This window comes from Streptopelia decaocto (assembly GCF_964273445.1).
Source record: "Streptopelia decaocto genome assembly, chromosome: 5".
In the NCBI taxonomy this organism is placed as follows: domain Eukaryota; kingdom Metazoa; phylum Chordata; class Aves; order Columbiformes; family Columbidae; genus Streptopelia; species Streptopelia decaocto.
Window position 1 is genome coordinate 59,171,771 of NC_138659.1, and position 20,881 is coordinate 59,192,651.

At 42.8% G+C, this 20,881-nt stretch overlaps 1 protein-coding gene across 1 annotated transcript in view; it reads left to right on the forward strand.

Annotated features, from left to right (window-relative positions):
* Positions 1 to 64: 64 nt before the first annotated feature.
* The window catches only part of PDCD11 (programmed cell death 11), a 27,946-nt gene continuing 7,129 nt past the window's right edge, over positions 65 to 20,881 (forward strand). The window contains exons 1-27 of the mRNA XM_082054356.1: positions 65 to 133; positions 941 to 1,052; positions 1,623 to 1,754; positions 1,934 to 2,101; positions 2,993 to 3,154; positions 3,818 to 3,941; positions 4,308 to 4,489; positions 4,947 to 5,054; positions 5,505 to 5,711; positions 6,017 to 6,141; positions 6,768 to 6,828; positions 7,534 to 7,680; positions 7,804 to 8,055; positions 8,989 to 9,132; positions 10,062 to 10,265; positions 10,830 to 11,000; positions 11,397 to 11,616; positions 13,969 to 14,121; positions 15,700 to 15,815; positions 15,993 to 16,510; positions 16,989 to 17,051; positions 17,527 to 17,635; positions 18,136 to 18,225; positions 18,540 to 18,642; positions 19,169 to 19,346; positions 19,990 to 20,046; positions 20,552 to 20,674. Coding sequence (XP_081910482.1) covers positions 951 to 1,052; positions 1,623 to 1,754; positions 1,934 to 2,101; positions 2,993 to 3,154; positions 3,818 to 3,941; positions 4,308 to 4,489; positions 4,947 to 5,054; positions 5,505 to 5,711; positions 6,017 to 6,141; positions 6,768 to 6,828; positions 7,534 to 7,680; positions 7,804 to 8,055; positions 8,989 to 9,132; positions 10,062 to 10,265; positions 10,830 to 11,000; positions 11,397 to 11,616; positions 13,969 to 14,121; positions 15,700 to 15,815; positions 15,993 to 16,510; positions 16,989 to 17,051; positions 17,527 to 17,635; positions 18,136 to 18,225; positions 18,540 to 18,642; positions 19,169 to 19,346; positions 19,990 to 20,046; positions 20,552 to 20,674 — 4,019 coding nt within the window. The 5' untranslated portion in view covers positions 65 to 133; positions 941 to 950. The remainder of the gene's footprint in view (positions 134 to 940; positions 1,053 to 1,622; positions 1,755 to 1,933; positions 2,102 to 2,992; positions 3,155 to 3,817; positions 3,942 to 4,307; positions 4,490 to 4,946; positions 5,055 to 5,504; positions 5,712 to 6,016; positions 6,142 to 6,767; positions 6,829 to 7,533; positions 7,681 to 7,803; positions 8,056 to 8,988; positions 9,133 to 10,061; positions 10,266 to 10,829; positions 11,001 to 11,396; positions 11,617 to 13,968; positions 14,122 to 15,699; positions 15,816 to 15,992; positions 16,511 to 16,988; positions 17,052 to 17,526; positions 17,636 to 18,135; positions 18,226 to 18,539; positions 18,643 to 19,168; positions 19,347 to 19,989; positions 20,047 to 20,551; positions 20,675 to 20,881) is intronic.

The following is a 20,881-nucleotide window of genomic DNA, read 5'->3' on the forward strand; positions in this document are numbered from 1 at the left end:
CGGCGTCGCTGCTTCCGCTTGCCTTTTGCCCCTTGCCCCGCGTGCTGCTTCCGGTTGCCTCTCCGCGATCCCAGCGTGCGGCTCCCGGCACAGCAGCGAGCGGGGCCGGGGCCGGAGCGGCAGCGGCCGGCAGGTAAGGCCCCTGCGGGCACAGCTCCTGCCCGGCCCAGCCGCGCGGCCTGGCCGGTGCAGCCGGCTCGCTTACCGGCCGCGGGAGGGGTCTCTGCTGCTTCGCGACCCCTGTGATAAGCGAGCCGCGAGGGACTCTAGTTTTATTACGTTTTATTACGTTTATTATGTTTAAAGGAGTTCTGTGTGTCTAACAGACTACTTTAAATTTGGCAACGCAGTGTTTTAGTGTCAGTTTCTGTGGAAGTGCTGTTGGCTAAAGTGATAAATCGCATGTGCACGTGTTGTTTACAGGACGAGACGTAGACAGATGAAACGTATCAAATATATATGTATAGAGTTTACACAAAGTTGTATCCCATCGTATTAACCTTTAAGGGTGGTTTCCAAGAAGTAAAAATGCAGTGAAACTTCGTGTTTCACTCACTTTCTCCTTCGTGACTGAAGCTGGTAATTGCAGCTTGTCCACTGAAGATACCAAAGATCTGTTCAGGAAACTTATGGCTAAAGCAGTTTTATGAATATCTATGTGCAACTAAATACCTTAAAAAATTAATGTTTTAGTAGAATTGGGCAATAGTAAAAAGTATTAGGGATGTGCATACTTAGATGGACCATTGCAAAGCTTAGATGTAGTAAAACGTTAAATACATTTGGACATGAGTTTCTGTTTTGTCACTGATTAATTGTGAAGTAGCCATCCAAACTATTTCTTGGTTTGAGGGTCATTCACTCTTATGTCTCTTCAGTGTTTGTGAGGAACAAGCATAACAGCTGCAGTCTAATCTCTGTTTTGTCATTTGTCCTATAGAATTGCAAGCATGGCATCCATGGAAGACAACTTTCCTCGAGGGGGTATCCAGAAAAAACCCACAGTGGGAAAAACACCCAACTCAAAGTTAGAGCGGGACAATTTGTTTGATGTATGTTGTTTTCATGTTCTTGATTAATTCTTCTCAGAATATGACCTGCAGTCTTTCCAATCCCTGCTTTCTGTAGTAAACTGTAGAAGGGACTTCCAGAAAGAGATAACTGCTGACATCCACCTTCTTCTGATCTCCTGAAGGTCCCTGCTGTCTGATGCATGTTGAATGTAATGACAGAAAAAGTTCAATCAAAATTATTCAGTCAGGCTTTAGCTCTTAAGCTTTCCACAGGCATCTTATCCTGAGGCGCTTGTGTAGCGAGGGGAGTGGATACAGACTACGTTTGGTCTTTCTTTTTCTGTCAGCAGAGCGTGGTGCAAATCACTTGTGCCACTCTTCTTCATGCCCAAGATTCACAGTTCTATAAATGATCTCCTTCAATCCAAAAGGAGATATTCTGGATGATTTGCATGTGAACATATAGCAGTTACCAAGGTTGATCTCTTTTTTTCCTACAATGCTAGTGTTTTCTTCTAATTTTATTCTGGGCAGCAGAGTTCTGCCTTAGTGCAAAGTTGATCTCTTTATCCACTTTTATTTTGTTCCTCTGCTTATAATCTACTTTAGGTTCACCATGAAGAAAAATCTCAGAAAAGAAAAAGGAGCCAAAGGGATCAAGGAAAGCAGAAAAAGTTCAAGGCAGACAAGACAGCTGCAGCTAAAGACAGTGTTTTAAATATTGAACCACTCACAATTGAGGTTTGTGGATATTGTTTGATTTTGTTTGCATCTCTCTTCTGGGCTGTCTCAAAACAACATGTTCTTGCTCGCTAAACCTGTAAAATACATCAGTGATTCAGGACAAAAGTGTGTTTACCACCCTGTTATCACTGACTTGCCAAGATACCCACCCTGTGCTGTTCTTCCTGCTTTCCCAGGTGCTCTGTGAGGGGATGCTGCTCCTTGGGTGTATAAAAGAGGTCAGTGACTACGAGCTGATCGTCAGCTTGCCCAGCGGACTTACAGGGTTTGTGCCAGTCACGCAGATCAGTGACACCTACAGCAAAATGCTGAGCAAGCAGGTGGCCCAAGGAGAACTCCTGGAGGTGAGACCTTGGCCTGGGGCTGTGATTTGTGCTTGGGAGCTGGGGAGTGTTAATAACACCTCAGAACCAACCCTGAGGTCTTGTATGGGAGTCTGGCTTCTGGTGTCTTGCAGCTGACTTGAATTTGGTCACTTGCAGTGCCTTAGGCTGGGCTGAATAGTCTGTCAACTTCATAGCCTGTGGAACGTGAAGGGATTTGTGCTGCCTGTCTGCTGCTGAAGCTAAATACTGATCCGGGCTGTAGACAGCTGGGGGAAGAAGTTGAGGAAGTGGTTGGAAGATGATGTGAGGGCGTGGGGATTAGCACTGTCCTTGCCATTTAATTATGTGTTGCTGCATGCGACGTGCTGCTGTGTGGTGCTAATGTGGGCTGACCTTGGTTTGGAACTGGCTTTTCCAAGCAGACTTTGTGATTTCCTGATAATGTTGATTGTTAGAAAGCATGAGAAGGAAGTGATCTCTTATCCTGTCTCTCTGGTGTCAGCACTCCAGAAATTGTTCCAAGGTTGTGTGGGATGTAGTATCTGCTGGTGTGCCAGCCTTTTGATGGTAATGGTTTTCCTTGATGAAGGTGGAGGTGAGGTTTGGGTCACGGTTGGCTCTGTACAGATGTTTTTTCAGCTGCAACCTGCTGACTCTGGCCCCCACAGTATTCCTTTTTAAATGAAGCCTGCTAGAGCTGCTAATGTCCTGTAAGGTCATCCCTGGTTCTGTATTGAGATCCTGGTGTTTGTGGCATTTCTTGTATTCTAATGTAGTGTTGACAGAGAAACAGGACTTCCCTATGAGGTTTTGATTTCAAAAGCTACTTCAGTAACAAGTTCTGGCCTTTTAATATTATTCAGTATTGTAAAATTTGTATGTTTCTTTCTTGGTCATCTTTCTGGTCAGGACTTGAATTCGCTCTCAGACATGTATTCTCCAGGGACACTAGTCAGGTGCATCGTAACCAGCGTTGAGAAAAGTGCTGATGGACGTCGGAGTATCAAATTATCGATCGACCCCAAGAAGGTCAATAATGGTCTGAATGCTTCGGCACTTGCATCGGGCATGGTACGTGTTCTGGGTCTGTCACAGCCTCTGGGCTTTGGAGGTGCTTCTTGCACAGTGGGTGGGGGAACGTTTCTGTTTGTCTTTGCATGGGATCAGAGAAGAATTGCTCCTGCTGTGGAAGAGACCTGGGAGGAGAGAGCAGTACTGGGTCTTGGTTCTAGGTTGTCACTCATGAAATCCATTCACCTGATTCTGTTTCAATATGAACAAGTTATTTAAAGACTTATTTCTGAGTAGGTTTCTATGTTATTTATGCAGAGAATGATAATTAGCCTGCTTTGCAGAGGTTCTTAGATGTTTACATTTTGTGTTTCCACCTGTATGGTTGCCGGCATGTGCACCTGCTACTTTTGAGCATCCCAATTTTTTTCCATACTGGTTTGTGAGCTCTATATGTGCATAGTCAGATGACGGTAGAGTTGAGACCCCACTGCGTGTGAGCTCTATATGTGCATAGTCAGATGACGGTAGAGTTGAGACCCCACTGTCAAATGAGCTCTGTAGTAAGAAAGAATGTAGTGTTCTTTCTGCTGCTCTGGAAATCTTCTCTGTCCTCATGAAACAAGTGAGTATTTGGGTGGGGAATCTCTCACCAGATGTTCATTCTTTGAAGATCCAGCTGTTTTGTCATGTTACTTGTTTTCTGTGCTTCCCTCCCAACAGCTGCTCTCTGGCTTTGTGTCTAGTGTGGAAGACCATGGGTACATCATTGATATTGGAATCAGTGGGACTCATGCTTTCCTACCTCGTCAGAAAGCCCAAAATTATATCAAAGCGATCAAGAGAGGTAAGTAGGAGTGCAGGAGGAGTTGCTGGGCTTAAAGTGGAGTTGGAGAATGACGGGAATTAAAGATTGTTTTATCTGTGGTGTTAGTGCACCTCAATGAGGTTGGGTCAGGGTGGAGTCATTGCAAGTTGCTGGAAACAGCAGTTTTGTGGCTGGTCTGCAACAAGCCGTTGGGTTTCAACCTGTTTTCTGACAGGCTGTTACTGTTCCAAGCCCATCCGTGCCTGCTGGCAGTAGCCTGCACTTAGATTGAGAGGTGTTCTAACTTCTTAAAATACAGGGAACTGTGAAAAAGCTTTGGAAGAAGTGGAAGGGAATTCCTGAGTGTTCCTTGTGCAGGTTTTATGCTGTGACTTGTCTTCATAGGGTCTGACTTGAAAATAGGCCAGAACCTGAACTGTGTTATTGTGGAAGTAAAGAACGAGGGAAGAGTGGTCCGTTTGTCCATTGACCGATCAGAGGTTGCTGCATCCCTTGCAACAGAGCAACAGAACTGGACGCTCTCAAATTTATTGCCAGGGCTGGTGGTCAAAGCTCGAGTGCAGAAGGTAAGCTCTGGTTTGGGTTTGTTGTTTTGGGTTATTTTTTGGTTTTGCTGAAGGTAGGGAGTCATTTGAAGTAGAGATGGAAGCTTATGCCATGAAAATTTTTGTGCTTGCACTCAGTTACTTTACAGAAGCAAACACTGTCATTCCCATAAGGTCTGATCTCTGTCCTGGATGTGATGCTGTGAGTATAAAGGCTTCCACCTGGAGTTGGTGATGAAGCTTGAAGCAGAACAGGATCCATTCTGTACTTCTCTGGCCTTTGCCTAGGAAAAGTATTCCACAGGTTGCAGTATTCTTCAGAGTAAGCATAGCATTATTGAAAAACTAAAGGAGTGGTTTTGCAAAATAACGTAGAAAGCAGAATTGTTAGCGGATTTCTGTCTCTTGTGATGCGCTTGTTGACTAGCATTGACAGTGAGTGCAGACCTTTTTGGCATCTTTTCTTTCCCCTTTCTAGGTGTCCCCACTGGGGATCAAGCTGAGCTTTCTGTCTTCCTTCACTGGCATTGTGGATTTCATACACATGGACCCAGAGAAATCCATGAACTATTCTCCAGATCAAGTGGTAAGGAGAGAACAGGGTGGCTGGAGCTGCTATGTTGCTTGCAACTTCTCTTCTCCAACATTTTGGTGGAATAATCTCTGAAATATCACTGATGATAGCTGTCTTCATTATCTTTTATTTGAATTGCTATCATGATTGCTTTACAGTTGTAAAGAGCAAAGCCATTCCTGGGGTAATGTAACACTTATTTGGGAAACATGAGAGACTTGAAAGTGATAGAAAATCTATTGTGCGGTCACATACCAGACTAGCCCAGAAACAACAGACAGAGGCAATAATCCCTCGTCAGTGAAGCTGCTAGAATTGAAGTCTTAGTAGCAATATTGGGGAGTGCTTGTACATGAACAAAGAGTTCAGATGCCAAGCATGATGTCTAAAAACATGAGCAACGTGCCTTTGTCCTCTTCTGTGTACATACTCCTGTTTAACAAATGTGTTCTCTTCTCCCAGGTGAAAGCTTGCATCCTCTCCGTCCACCCCACTTCCAAGGTGGTGCGGCTCACTCTGCGGCCAGCCTTCCTCCACCCTGGGGGATCCCCAAACCAGCTTCTCAGTGATCGCGTGGGGGCAGTGGTGGAGGAGTCGACAGTGAAAGCTTTCTACAAGCAGTTTGGTGCCATCTTTGAGTTTGAAGATGGCACTCTTGCGTTTGCACGGGTCAGTACCAGGGCAGTGAGGGAAGTCCTTCCATAGCTGTCTTTGCCTCCTGGGGAAGGAGGCTAGGACGAGGTTTTGCTTTCCACCTTAATGTTCTTTCTCAGGCAAATACAACAGAATTAGGACAACGTGGAAGGTGTTTGCCAAATCATACCTCCGCTTGTTCTGGTTGGAATGTAGGAGAGCTGTTGAGGAAGAACTGGTGAAACCTGCTGCACAGAGCTAGTGTTAGAGGAATGATTGGGTCAGATGCTCTATCAGTGCTTCCATTTTCAACCACTAAATTGTAATTATTTTTTTTATAGTTGAAACATCTTTCAAAAACAAGAAAATCCTTTAAACCTGCAGCATTTAAGACAGGATGCAAACATAAATGTCGGATCATTGACTACAGCCTGATGGATGAGATGTATATTGTATCTCTGAAGTAGTAAGTTTCATAGACTCTTCAAGAAAATTGGTTGAAGGATTCAAAAAGTTTAGTCGAGAGTGGAAAATGCTACCTTGGTTTGCTGGGCTGGAATTTGCCACTTGGGGTTTTTGGCTTGTATCTCTGTTGGCTCGTGCCAGCTTGTCTGGGAATCTCACATATACTCCCCATACTACAGAGAACTGGGACTCCATCAGTGTAGCTGGTGGGCTGAGACACAGGGAGACTAAATTAATTTTGCTGATATCATGTCAAAGGAGGCTGAAGAGGAAATGGAACCTTGGTCTTCCAAGTCCCAGCCCATTTAGCTTCTCCCTCTTAGTATTTCCATCTACTTGGCTTTAAGCAATGCAGATGATGGGCTTCCTTTTCATGGAGCCATGGCTGGTGGCCATAACTGTGTGGCTGTCACCTGGAACGCAGCCTGGTGAACCTCCCTGAGCTTTATGTCCAGAGACTGGTTTTGGGAGGTGGGTTGGTTGGGGTAAAACGCAGAACTCTGGAGTTGTAGAGCACTGGGTGGGGTGGGAGGGTGGGTGTAATAATGGATATTTGGGATAAGGCAAAGATCCTGAGTTTCCTTCAAGTTGACTGATTGGTCATCTCTTGCTGTGTCTGTTTCCTAGTAAGATCATTGAAGCGCGGTTTCTGCAATACCAAGATATCCACACGGGAGATGTGGTGCAGGTGAGCTTCTGAGGGACTGACACACTATTGTGTGGCTGTTATATTTACAATAGATCTAGCTAATGTGCATTTCCTCTGCCTAGTATGTATATTCAACTTCCGATCCAGACTAGTGAGATTAAAGTGAGGAGAAAAAACCTCTCCTTGCAGGACTTGATTAGTGGAATGCGATACTTTCCGTGTTTTGTTCAGGTTTTCATTCATGATGTCAGCAAGGCAATACAATTTTAGCCACAGTCAGTCATTTATTTATGGCAACGAATACATTTTTAGAAAAACTTTTGTGAAAGAGACTAAAACTTGCCTTGCACTCAAAGTAGAATTTCATGTATGGACCATCACAATCAGCTGATGGGCAGAAGATTACGCAGTTGTGATTGTTCTTATGTTGGAGTCATGACTGTATTGGATATGTCTCTGGAAACAGCTCTAGTTTGCCAGAGTCAATCAGGATTTTGTAGAAGTAGCCTACGCTTCAGGAAAAGAGGCTGTAAAACAACCTCACTTAATGTATAAAAGTTAACGGGTCAGATTGGTTGGGTGGACTGTGGGTTGGACTAAGTTGTGGGTTTTTGTTTTTTCTTTTTGGGGGGGTGATTAGATTTGGTAATAATAGGTAGTGCAATGTCTTGGCTGTTTCCTACCTGTGCACAGTCTACTTTTCATGCTGAACTTACAGATCCTTTTCCCTATTTTTGTTGCTAGGGCAAAGTGTTTGCATTTAAACCCATTGGGATGCATGTGAAAGTGACTGATGGGATTAAAGGGCTTGTGCCGTCCTTGCATCTCGCTGATGTGATCCTGAAGCAGCCTGAGAAGAAGTACAACATAGGAGATGAAGTCAAGTGCCGGGTGAGAGCTGCCAGGCAGGGTCTTCAGCTGCTTTGCACATCTTTGTTCTGAGTACTTGGCAGCTGGATTGATCAGACAGTGGCAGACGTGCATTTTGTACCTTCTTGTACTCCATTCTTTTAGGTGCTAGAGTGCAATCCTGCAGTAAAGAAGCTGATCCTTACTCTAAAGAAAAGTCTTGTCCAATCGAAGCTTCCAGTCCTCTCCAGTTATGAAGATGCAAAGCCAGGTCTGATCACACATGGCTTTGTGGTGTGTGCAAGGGAGTTTGGCTGCATTGTGAAGTTCTACAATGATGTCAAAGGTCTGGTACCCAAGAATGAGCTGAGCTCAGAACCCATATCTTGTCCAGATAAAGTCTTCCATGAAGGCCAGGTAATTAACGTGCCTACATATTACTTATGTTTGAAGGCAAAAGAGAAATCTGCAGCTGATTTGGCTTCAACGTGGGTTTTCCCCTGGAGGAACCAGCTGCACCAAGGGATGTCCATGTCTATTCACTTTAAGTAATAGTCATGCTCCATTTAAACAGATTAGGCTGTGAAAGGGCAGCTTTGAGTATTTCACAGAATTGTCTTTGTTTCTAGGCCCTCTCTGTTCTGGTGTGCAGGAGGCACCATGGTATGTGATACAGGGACTACGCTTGGTTGAGTTATTGAGATCTTAGTAGAAGTTTGGAATTCTAGGCTGCAGTGTCTTCTAAGGAAGTTAAAACTCTTACCTGCAGAATCAGAGGGATGAGGTTTTCTGCCTCTGCAGTACTCTTATTTTCCTGTTTATTTCAAATCCTGTACATCTTAAACACGGCACTCTGGGAACCAGGCTGTTCACCAAGTTCATGTCTTTGTTGTGGGTGAGCTTATAAAGATCTCAGCCCTCTGTTTGTTTGAGGTTTTTTTGTTTCTTTTTGTTTTGTTTGTGGTTTTTGTTGGTTTTGTTTTGTGTGGTGTGTGGTTTTTGTTTGTTTTTTTTGGTTTTTAAACTTGCCGCTTATTGGCTGGCTAAGGAGAAGGGTAATTTTCAAGTCAAGGTTTCTGACTGCAAATCTGGAGATCTGGATTTTATTCTCTGCTACAGATTTACCACATACAGATCATTTAGTGATTACGTACTTCCATTTTCCATACATGTGATCAGAAGAACATTTGTCTCTGGTTGAACTGGTTAATTTAAAGTCACTGGTTGGCTATCCTGGTTGTTAGGGAGTAGTGTGCTCCATTTGCGTATCCGTGTCTCATTTTGTAGGTAGTAGCACACTGAGGAGGAGGGTCGGCTGAATGAAACTTGGTTTATCTTTTTTTGCTGCAGGTTCTCAAAGTAATGGTCTTAAAATGTGAACCCGAGCAGGAAAGACTCTTGTTGTCCTTCAGGTTATCAAGCAAGCCTGCTCCAGAGGACAAAAAGGAATGTACTCCAAAGAAGAAGCAGGAAGTGAAATATCAAATCGGAGAGGTATCGAGTTCAGTGATTGCTCACTTTTTTGCTATTTCCTGCTTTTCCAAACAATTTGGTGTCACTTTGAACAACTTTACTTCAAGAAAAGCTGTTGGTGGCCAGGAACTAGCATAAATGTGCATTTCTTATTGTGTTGTTTGCCTCCTGGATCAAAACCAGGATCTCTCTCAGAGGTCAGGATAAAGGAGACCCAGGGCAGTCCTTCTGAAGGTACCAATTAGTGCCCCTACTCCTAGGTGGAGTCCTCTTTCTTCTGGCTGCTGCCGATGTTCTTAGTCCAAAAGCAGCTGCTTTGCTCCCTGGAAAAAAGATAACTTCAGAGTAATGTTCTGAAATGCTGTTGTCTTTGGAAAGAACACACTTTTCTAGCACTGTGCAGATACTGCTAATACAGGAACAGGACAGTTCTAATCTCTAATCTTGTTTAAGTTATTCCCTTTACCCTTCAAATAAAAAGTCACAACTGAGAGATTGTTTCTAGCTCTTGATTTCTCTGGGAGCTTAGAATTATTTTTATTTTACTCTCAGTGTTGGCATGCTTTTGAGGCTCAGCCCTGGTGATGTGAAATTTTCTCATATATACCCTGTTTCCCAGAAAATAAGCCGGGGTCTTATACCATTTTTGCTCCAAAATATGCTTACTTTTTATACATGTATAGCTGCCTGGACACTATTTAAATTGACTTTTTTATGAACTGTAACTAGGGTTTATTTTTGGAGTAGGCCTTGTATTTCAAGCATCCGCAAAAATCCAGTAAAATCATGCTAGGGCTTATTTTTGGGCTAGGTCCTATTTTTGGAGAAACAGGGTAGCTGGGAGGCCATATCAGGGCCCCAGCAGTGCAGCACTTAGTATCCTGTGCATCAAAAGGGATGACTTCAAAGACACTTGGAATTTTATATCACTGTATTTGTTCTCTTTACAGATGGTTGATGTGAAAGTCTTGAAGAAGAAAGATAATGGGCTCGAAGTTTCTATCTTAGAAGACGAAGGCAGTGTGGTAGCCTCAATTCCCACAGCTCACCTCTCTGACTTCGTTGCGAACTGCAAGCTTTTGTGGCATTGTCTTCAAGAGGGAGATGTCCTGCCAAGGGTGATGTGCCTAAGTGACAAAGGAGGAGAGCGTATTGTATCCTTTGCCTCCTCAACCAATCAAATAAAGCAGGTGCAGGGAAGGAGTTATCTGTCATGAATCCAAAGTATCTGCAATAAACAGAAGATACACCAGTTAGTGTGTTGAACTGGAAGTGCCTGTCATGATGCTTCAAAGAGTCATTATAAACTGCTTGTGTTAAAAGTGAGGCTCAGCTGCTGCTAGAATCCCATCAGAACCAGGACTTGGTTGTGAATTGGCTGATCTTCCCAACCAGCTTCAGGGCTGTTAAACATATCACAACCTTAGCAAAAAATTTGCTGCTTTTATACCAAAAATTAGAATGGAAGTATTAGTGAGGTGACATTTCTGCTCGTGAGAATCACACATCTTTAATGCTGAGCAGATTGAGAGACATTGATTGCTAAATTTTAGTGTAGAGAGAACAAGACAATAAAAGGAATTGCAGGGTTTTGAGCTCCTGTACTGTCTAGCCTGCAAAAAGTGCTCTAGCCTCAATGGTTAACACTATCAAGAGATTTGTTCTGCATCAGGCTCCTTTTATCCATATTTTCCCATTTTTCCTAACTGGTTGTTCAGATCTTGAGCAGAAAGTCTGCAGTGATTTCTGCTGTACAGGAGGAGCAAGTTGTGAGAAGTTTCCCTGAAATCCAGCCTGGGATGCTGCTGACTGGTTACGTGAGGAATGTGATGCCCTTTGGAGTGTTTGTGGAGTTCCCTTTTGGTGTAACAGGACTGGCGCCCAAAGTGGTAAGTGATGCATTCACTTCAGTAAGCAGTATGTGTGCAATCAGACATGCTTGAAACATGGCTTTTAGTAAAGGAACTATAACAAGGAGGGAACAATAGTTCTGTGGATCCTGCATTTATACAGCTTCCTCGAGTAGGGTAAAAGCTGCTTTTAGGTTTTAATTCACTTCCAAAACAAAGTGAAGGACTTTATGCAAATGAGCTTAAGCCTCAAAGGTGGATTTCTTGTGACTTCAGTGACTAATTTCAATTGATGGCTTCTTTGTTTATCTTTGTTAATTTGTCATGCATTTTCATGAAGTCTTAACTCAAACCCTTCTTCTGAAAAGCACTTCAGGTGCTTGCTAGTTAGCAGCTGTGCTCAGTAACCCTTACCCCTTTCTTTCCTTTTCACAGAGCATGAGTGACAAGTTTGTGACGGACACCAAGGACCACTTTGTGGTGGGACAGACTGTGATCGCAAAGGTGATGAGCACGGATGAGGAGAAGCAGCGTGTGCTCCTCAATTTGAAGGTGTCAGAGTGCAGCTCAGGCGATTCTGCTGCAGAGAGCTTTGCCCTGCTGAATCAGTATTTCAAGGAGATGAAAGAAATCAGGAACTTGCTGAAAAGAAGAGGTAAAAGATTGCACATGTTCTGCTAAAAGGGATCATATCACAAAAAAGGGGCTACAGAGGAACAGAAAAGGAAATCCATTTTCTTTTAAGTGAAAGGAAGGTCAGTTCAAGAAAAGAGTTGGCTTCCAAGAGGACTTATTAGAAGGATGTATGTGCAGTGTCTGCCATTGACAAGGAGGCTTTTTTGTAACAAGCCAAATAAGCTTCTCTTTTCACTGAAGTCTTCTAGGCTTCTTACATTGATTTCAGGTTGAAGTTTAGAGAATTAAAAATAAGGGGATAAAAAGATGAACTGTGAGGACCATATATAAAAAGAGGAAGGCATGTGCAATGGTGCTAAAGGATGGATTCCTTGCAGGGCCTGTGAAGGGTAAGGAAGGCCAGGGTGAGACTGGGTGTACTATGGAGCAAACTTTTCTCCAGCCTTGAGACGCTTTTTTTGGTGTGAATAATTGTAATTGCTTTATGAACCAATGTGAAAGTTGACTGAGATGTGGCAGTAGTTTCACTGTTTAATTGTGTTATTTTCAATCCAGCAATGGTTAATTTTTAGTACTCTACGTTCTTGTATTTTAAGAGCTTTAGTCTTCTGACCTGATTCTTGTGGTCAGCAAACAGAAATTAAACTCTGAAGAGTTTAGAGGTATGAGGGATATTGGACAAACCTGTGAAACCTATCTAACTTGCCAACAGACGTCTAGGCATGTGTTTTTTCTATTGGTTTTTGGTTTTGCTGCCCTTTTTGTTGTTGTTTGTGTGGTGGGGTTTTTCGTGTGTGTGTTTTTTTAATGGTTGTTTGTTTGTTTGGTTTTTGAAGAGTGACTCATGGAAGTCCAGAATGAATGTATTTTTGTGTGTCTGAGTCAATTGCCACAAAGCAGCAGTGGAGCAAAACAGGCTGCCCAGTGCCAAAACCTGAATTACCCCAAATGTCTGAAAAGAGAATGATGATAGGCGATATGAGAAGCTCTCATTGTGTGCAAAGTCATGCCTTAGAAACAGGCTCGTAAGACTTCCCACTGCTCATTACTTAGTTTAGGAAAAACAGCACTGGAGTGCTTACATGCCATGTAAGAATCAGAATAAACATCATGTCAATTCTTCTCTATACTCAAAAGAGATGGAAGGACAGAAGGCAACTGGACGTGGCCTGAGTCAGTGCATCAGTGTCCCTTGCTGTGACATTAGAAAGTTTGGGCAAGTTACCTGTCTGATGGTAAAGCCATGATCTTTTGTCCTCTGATGCTCTGAAGAACAGTACATCTGTTTAAAGTTAATTATGCTTTTAGAGGGTTAGAAGGCTTTGATTTAAGAATTTCCTTACTTGCCTGTTATACACTGCAGGCAGCAGGGGCTCATTGCATTTCAGCAAATGGGACCAGCTTTGTCCATCAAAATAAAGAAGAATCATTGACAAGAATAATGATGTATTATTTGTGTGCATACCCTATTTGCTGGTAACTCATAACTGCTGAGAAATTACCATTTCTACCTTCATCTAATTGTGTTTGTTTAACTATGACGGTGAAGGACACTAACATTGTTTTTTACTGGCAGTCAAGAACTGCTCCTACTAGTCTCATGGTACAAAAATCTGCATTTGTGCATGATGTGATCATCAAGTTCTTTTTTATTATTGATATTTGTGTATGGGATAACTGATTTTCACAGAGGGATTTTTCAACCACCCTGAGCCTTAGCCATCATCTGTTCAACTAGAATCTGTAGTGATGCCTTTACTAGCTTCAGTACAAGGATAATTATGCTGGCACTTGAGTGCTTGTGATAACCCAAACTAGTACTCACATGAGGATCAGTTTGTACAAATGGATTTGCCTACTTGTATTACAGGTTTGCTGAATGAGTCCTCAAGCAAAGGTTTTCTCACATGCTGTTTTTCTAGCGTTAGGAATACTGGACATATTTCAGTTTATTTTTATCAAATTCTAGCTTTACTTTTTTAGGTTCTTTTTATATCCAGTAATGTTTGATGTTTTGTTTCCTGTAATTGTAAAGTGACAGGTCTGGTTTGTGCTTTTAGCAGTAATCTATTTTGCTTTCACCTTTTTTCTACAAGCAATGCTGTGTGACAGTGTTTATACAAGATTGGAAAATGTTCTCTACAAAGTTATCAGATCCTCAATTTCTCTAAAGTGTTTCTACTTTGACTGATTCTTAGAATTTACCTCTTTCCCTTTCTACAGATTCAGGAGTCCAAACTCTGTTTTTTATTATAGTGGTGGATATAAATTCTTGTTCATGCTTTCTTGAGCAAATGTGAAAGCTGTTTTTGTTTTGCCAAGACACAGCATAGATGAAACAGATTTCTCACTTTTTCTTCTCTTTATTTAGAAGAGTCCAGCATGGCCCAAGCCCTTTGTGAACTGGTGCCTGGGAAGCAGCTGCAGCTGGTGGTGCAGGATGTGAAGGAGGATGGCTCAGCACTGTTCAGTGGCAGCTGTGTCGCAGGCTTGATTGTGACAGCCACTCGCTACCATTTAGGAGGTGAGGGTCTTTTCTTTGCCTCCTTGCTTTGGATTTCACTATTGGACTTTGAAACCTCTCTCCTGAAATTAATTCTGCTGAGGGACCAACTTGGGAGGAGTCTGATCAGACTAGGGATGGACTTAAGGAGTAGTTTAGTTTCTGGATGTGTTGCCAGCCCATTTGTGCAATTCAGAAGATATCACTTAAACCTACCTGTGCCTCTGTTACACCATCTGTAAACTGGACTAAATCATGTGTTATATCTTGGCCTCATTTCTGACTGGTGACTGGTCACTAGTGGTGTTCCTCAGGGTTTAGTCCTAGTGCAAGTTGTGTTCAGTATATTTATCAACAATCTGGATGCAGGACTTGAATGCACCATTAGCAAGTTTGGTGATGGTGCTGTTGAGTTTCTTGAGGGACAAGATGCCTTACAGAGCAGTCTAGATAGATTGAAGCATTGGGCAGTGATTAATGGGATGAAATGTTAAGTCTGAATGCTGGATTCTGCACCTGGGATGGAGTAACATCGGGCACAAAAGTAAACTGGGTGAGGAGTGGCTGGAGAGTGGCCCTGCAGACGGGGATCTGGGGGTGCTGGGTGGCAGCAGCTCAGTACGAGTCAGCAGCGTGTGCCCTGGCAGCCAAGAGGCAAAACCCATCCCGGGGAGCATCACAGCACAGCCAGCCACGCAAAAGAGGTGATTGTCCCCCTGTATTCAGCGTTGGTGCGGCCTCATCTTGAGTACTGTGTGCAGTGGTGAGACTGGACATAAGGAAGCATTTTTTGTACTGAGAGGGTGATCAAACACTGGCACAGGCTTCCCAGAGAGGTGATCGATGCCCCAAGCCTGTCAGTGTTTGAAAGGCAGCTTACTCTTTTTTTTTCTTTTTACTTTAGAAACATGTTCCTTGGACCATGTTCTATCTGAAACTGCTGTTAATTTTTCTTTTAAATCAATGTGACTTTAAAACAGGATGGCAATTTCTGTACTTTGCAGTTCAAAAATTAAAGCAGAAAAGTGCCATAGTATGCAGAAACAAACATGTACATGCTGAGATAATGAATAAACCAGTGAAACTAATCTAAACTGCTAACTTCAGCAGGACTAATATCCCAGTACTTCTGCATTCAGAAGAATTTGTTTCCTCAGCAACAGGTAGATTGATGATGGTTTTGTGCATATGTTACCATAATCTTTTTCAAAACCTTTATTATTATACCTTGAATTTATGTTTAATCAGCCTCGTCTGCATTATTTAAGAGGTGCATTTTCATAAAGTCAATTTAGTTCTTCCATCAAAGTTTCAGACTCTTTTTTTCTGAATAAAAAACCCCATTTTTTTTTTCCTCCTCCATTAACATTGGAGAAATCTGTTCTCTTCTTAAAGAGATGATTTATACATCTGGCTGCAAAGTTTACTTTGTTACAGTAACATGATTACAATTAGTAACTAAACAGTCTTTATTGTTGTGGTCTTCAGAAATTAAACTGAACCACAGGCAACCCTTCCTATCTGACATGTGCCACTAGCTCAGTTGTTCATAATTCTTCACTGTCATCAAGAGATAAATCTTCTTGTTCTCATTTGTAGACAAAAGTATTGTTCCTGGTGAGAAAACGAAGGCAGTGGTTCTGCATGTGGATACCCTCACATCCAAGGTGTATGTTTCTCTTCGGGAAGAGCTGTTAAAAAAAAGAGCCAAGCAAGTACGTGTTCTGTTTTTAGATCTGTGTGTTTCTGTTCATCTATCAAACTCTAGGTGATTGCTAAATTTGAGGGGGGGGTGGGGCAGGAGGGGGCTACTTCCTCCTTCAGAACTGCAGGAGGTAGTGGAGAGAATCAAAATCTCAGCAGGGTAAGTCACTACCTTCATTTCTGTCTAGCGGCTCACAGAGAACTCCCAGCACTCTGCCATCGTGCAGCACATAGCAGAAGAGTTTGCCATCGTGTCTCTGGAAACAGGCCAGCTGGCAGCTGTCCCCATAGCCTCTCACTTCAATGACACCTTCCGCTTTGACTCAGAAAAACTGAAGGTGGGACAAACAATCTCTGCAACCTTAAAAGTAGCGAAGGTGAATGACCACGGAGTCTTATTAGCAGTACAAGGCCCAGGAAAGAAGAATGTTTTTGTAAGAGTCCGGAACGAATCTGAGACAGCATTAGAAGAAATGATTCCTACTGTGAAACACTCGCTTTCCCTGGGGGATGTTGTTACTGGTACTGTTAAATCTGTCAAACCAACCCATGTCACAGTTGCTATTGATGACAAGGTGACAGGTTCAATCCATGCATCCCGGATTCTGGATGAAGTGGCCATAGGCTCTTTTCCAACATATACTCTGAAAGCTGGACAGAAGGTGACTGCCCGAGTCATTGGAGGCAGAGATGTGAATACTCACAGGTGGGAAAACATGCTTATAATATTACTTTTTGGGGGAATCAAGGGGTGAAACAGTTACTCATTTCAGATGATCTAGGCTGTTCACTCTGTCACCAGATACTGTTACAGCTATTCTTGCTGGAGTAGTTGAGGCCTGAGGAAATCTGTTATTATATTCTATATGAGATCCAGGTTTCAGTGAATTAGGTCTCTACCTGTGTCACTGTATTTATTTTGAGTATGAATTGCAAGAACAAAAATGATCTCTAAACTCTTGAGGTCCAGTAAATACAAGCAGGATTTGGCCTCAGGGGCTAAATTTGCCAGAGTATTTTGGGTACTCAAATTGCCACTGAAATAGTACTATAAAGAACTGGAACTCAAAGGCTTTGGTAGTTTTAGAGGGCTTACACCTGTTTTCTTGCCAATGCAGAGGCACTACAAGTGACTGGGGCCTGGGGAGATCATGAGAAGCTTTGAACCTTTTCCTGTTTTATAGGTACCTGCCCATCACCCATCCACACTTCACACGGACCATTCCGGAGCTCAGCATTCGACCAAGGTGAGTGTTTGGCTCTGTGGTGTCTGCAGATGCTTCACCAACTTTATATCCTTGTAGGTTCCCTCCCTTGTTCCTCCAGTTTGTGAAGAAGCTGACCATGAGCAAGGAGCTCTGCATGTATGCAGTGTGGCAAGGCCTTTTATTCCTTCCTTCACAATAACTGAAGTGCAGGAGCTGTGTTAAACCTCTCAGTGTTCTCTTAGCACACGATTTCCTTTGAATGTCCTTTTGGCTTCAGGTTCTGGTAGTCTCGATTCTGATATGTCTGTTTATGTCAGAAGGATTCACTCTTAAGCCCAGGGAAGAATGAATTCCCTGCAGAAGGATGCAGGTGGGGAGGGGATAGGGATGAATGTCATAAAGGCATTGTCACAGTAGTACTGGATTACCGTAATCTCTTGGGTTTCTAACTCCTATCGTCATCATTAGGACCAAAGATGTCTTACTGTTGTCCTCTTCCTTTTTTTGTAAACAGTGAAATAGAAGGGGAAATCACAGCAATGGTGGACCTGAAAGAAGATGATGGCCTGAAGAAAGCTGGACTCTACAATGTTGGACAGACAGTCACCTGTTTTGTGAAAAAGGTGAGGTCAGAGTCTTCCTAATGAGTGTGCTGAGGGAGGCAGCAAGTGGGGGTGACCTCAGGGGCCTTAATTCAGCCCTAAACACTGACACTACTGTGGTCTTCATTAACTGTGGGAGTGTGTCGTGCAAAGTGTGGTGTCTTATATGGTGAGTAGAAGAAGAAAGTCACATTTTCTATACTTGACGAAGTTGAGCTGGCTCATCCTCTTCAACATGCTTGTTTGTTGCCAGCAGATGCTTCCCACCCTGCCCTCTAGTGAACTGGCTTTGAGAAATTGTGTGTGCTACCAGTGCTAAGTGTGCTCACTGCTGCACTTGCCTGTGAACACAGCAGCATTGTCCTTATAAGAGTAGAAGCCAAATCACCAGTTTTGCTTGGTGCAAGAGCCAGGGCTGGAGGAGCTCATTCTAGTCTTAAAAATGAGTGAATCCACCAGAGAAGGTTTTTTTTTTCCCAGGGTCTCATGATATCTTCTCTGGTTATTTGGTGTCTTCTCAGTATAACATCCTCAAAAATTGGCTGGAAGTAGAAGTTGCCCCTGATATTCGAGGAAGAGTTCCTCTTCTGCTGCTGTCTCTGAACACCAAGGTAAGAGGCCATTAGAGATAAGGTACGTGCACATGGCTGTAAATAACGACTGCAGACACTTCTGACATCCATCTGAACTTATGCTCTCGTGCTCTGCCCTTTCAGCATCACTGCTCCTCACTGACAGGTGAGTATGATCCCTGTAGTGAGTTTGTCTGAGGATGACAGAGTCATTGAAGCAATGCTGAGCTGTCAGTCAAGTGTACACATTAAAGATGTGTGTAGAAAGTGTAAAACTTCGTATGAGAAACACCAGTCAGAGTTGTGCCAAGCTCCATTTCTGGTAATAAGTGGAAATCTATCTTTTCTTTCAGGTCTTAAAACATCCAGAAAAGAGCTTCAAAAATGGTCAGGCAATATCGGCTACAGTGACTGGAACAGATGTCACCGAAACAAAGCTCTGCTTGTCACTCACAGGTATAGTGGAGCCTTAACAGCAGGACCCCACCATAAATGATTCTTTACTCAAGAGGTGGGACTGCACTGACCCCTCAGGTGAAAATGTTACACTCTAGAGACAAGTTGTACCTCCCTATAGGACAGAACTAACCCCTGGGACTCTGACCCAGATGTAGCAGCACACAGGGCAAGAGAAGTCAGGCCTTTACACTAAAGAATCTCTTTCCTTCTGTCTCAGACTGAAGCCCTTCTCTGAGCCCTTATGAAAATTTTCCCTTCTGATTTCAAACATGAGATGGTACACTTCTCAACATCTGCGAGTTATTCTGGATCCTGGAACTGTGCAACTATAGGGGACCTTGTCTGGGCTGCTGAGGCAAATATTGCTGTGAACTGAGTGCATAGACTGCCCCTTACCAGAAGTTGGTGGGTTTAATATGTGACTAGGCAACTATAATTGGCTTCACTGACTCATTACCCTTGCTGCTTTGGTTGCATACTTTTGGAGTATTATGAAGCCCTCTTCCTCCTTCACTTTTTCCAGGAATTCAGTCACTGGAGCAGGGCACCATCACTGTAGGCTCGGTAACAAAGGTGACTCCACACATGGGTTTGACCATTGCGCTGCCAGGTGGGAAGACTGGCAAAGTCAGCATTTTTCACCTGAATGATACTTACACAGAGAATCCTCTGGGTGACTTCAAAGTTGGCAAGATTGTCAGGTCAGTAATTCTCTTTCTTGTTCTCTCGAGCTGTAAGGCTTAGAAATATCCTTCCTTTGGTGGCAGGCTTTTTGCTGCCATGACTCTAGGTTCAGTCTGTAGCTAAGAAGTAATATTGATTTATGACCTTTTATGCTTTTGGGTCAAAGTCTTGTGTTTTCCACATATGAAAAAGCCTCTTTTCAGCTGTCGTCTTGGACCATGTTTTGAGAGTAGCTAATCTCTTAGCTGATGGGACTGAGACCAGTTATCCCAGCTCTGCTGTGGTTCTGTGGGCTGTTTGACAAGTCAATTGTCTTTACATTCGTAATGCACAAGTAATTGCATTTCCCTACTTCACAGACTTGTTGGGAAGGCTGGAGAGTGCAACAGGCCAAGTGATTCAGCTGTAACAATCTTTTAAGTCTTTTATACTTGCAATAGGACTGGGTAAAGAAAGTAGATATGTTTCAAAAAACCCTTCAGCTGGTTTCATGAACTGTTGTGTCATGCTGATTTGTGTTAGACAGCAAGTGTTCCAGGGGAACAGAGTGGTTTGTTTCCTCTAGAGCTTCATTCTGCTAGTGAAAGTATCTGTTTTCTACTTATGGCTTTTTTAACAAGTAAAAAAAGCTTTGTTTTCTCCCCTTGCTCTGCCATGCAGGTGTTACATCCTCTCCAATGAGAATGGCAAAATTCAGTTATCTCTCCGGCAATCCCGGTATGTGACTTCTCTCCAGACTGTTGATCTCCTGTTTTTCAATGTTCAGCTGCATTTTAACCATTTTGATTAAACAACAGACTTAGTCCTAAATGTCTCTTAAAACTGAGCCTCTTGCTTTTTCTTCTCTATGGGACAAAAATGCATAAACCATGTGGAATGAAGTATCTTAGAAATAACTGGAAAAATCCCTGAAGTCAATGCTGTGCAGGTTTTCAGACAGCATTTTAGTCTCCTCAGTTTCTTGGTGTCAGAGGAAGCCAGGCTGATCTGTTTTGTTTGGCTTTGTTTACAGCAGCATGTCTATTCTCCAGTGCTAAGGGTAGCTTGGCAGAGATGCAGAGAGTCCATTAGTACATTTGAATAAAATGAAAGGTGTCTCTGATCTGCTATGTTTTCCAGAAAATACTAGCTGTTGTTAATACTGATTTCTTTTTGTTGATAGCCAGGGCAGAATGTGGATTATGCAGGTAGGTGCTTTAACTTCTAACCTGTTTTCTTTTAGGCTAAACCCGAAGAGCAACAGCAAAGTAGAGGATGTTGAAATAACATGTATTAATGATGTTAAAAAAGGCCAGCTAGTGAGAGGCTATGTCAAATCAGTCACTCCATCAGGTGTATTCTTTGGGTGAGTAGCATAAGAAAATTATGCTGGGAAATGAGGGGTTTTGGAGAATTTTATTTTGAATGTACGATTCTGGAATCTTGTTTGGGGGCGACCTCTGGCATAATGCAATGTTGCAAAATAAATTTCCTCATGGGAATCAAGATGTCATTGCTGCTTTCTCAAGCCTTTTAAATTAAAGTAAGGGAAAGCTTGGGCAATGCTATGTAG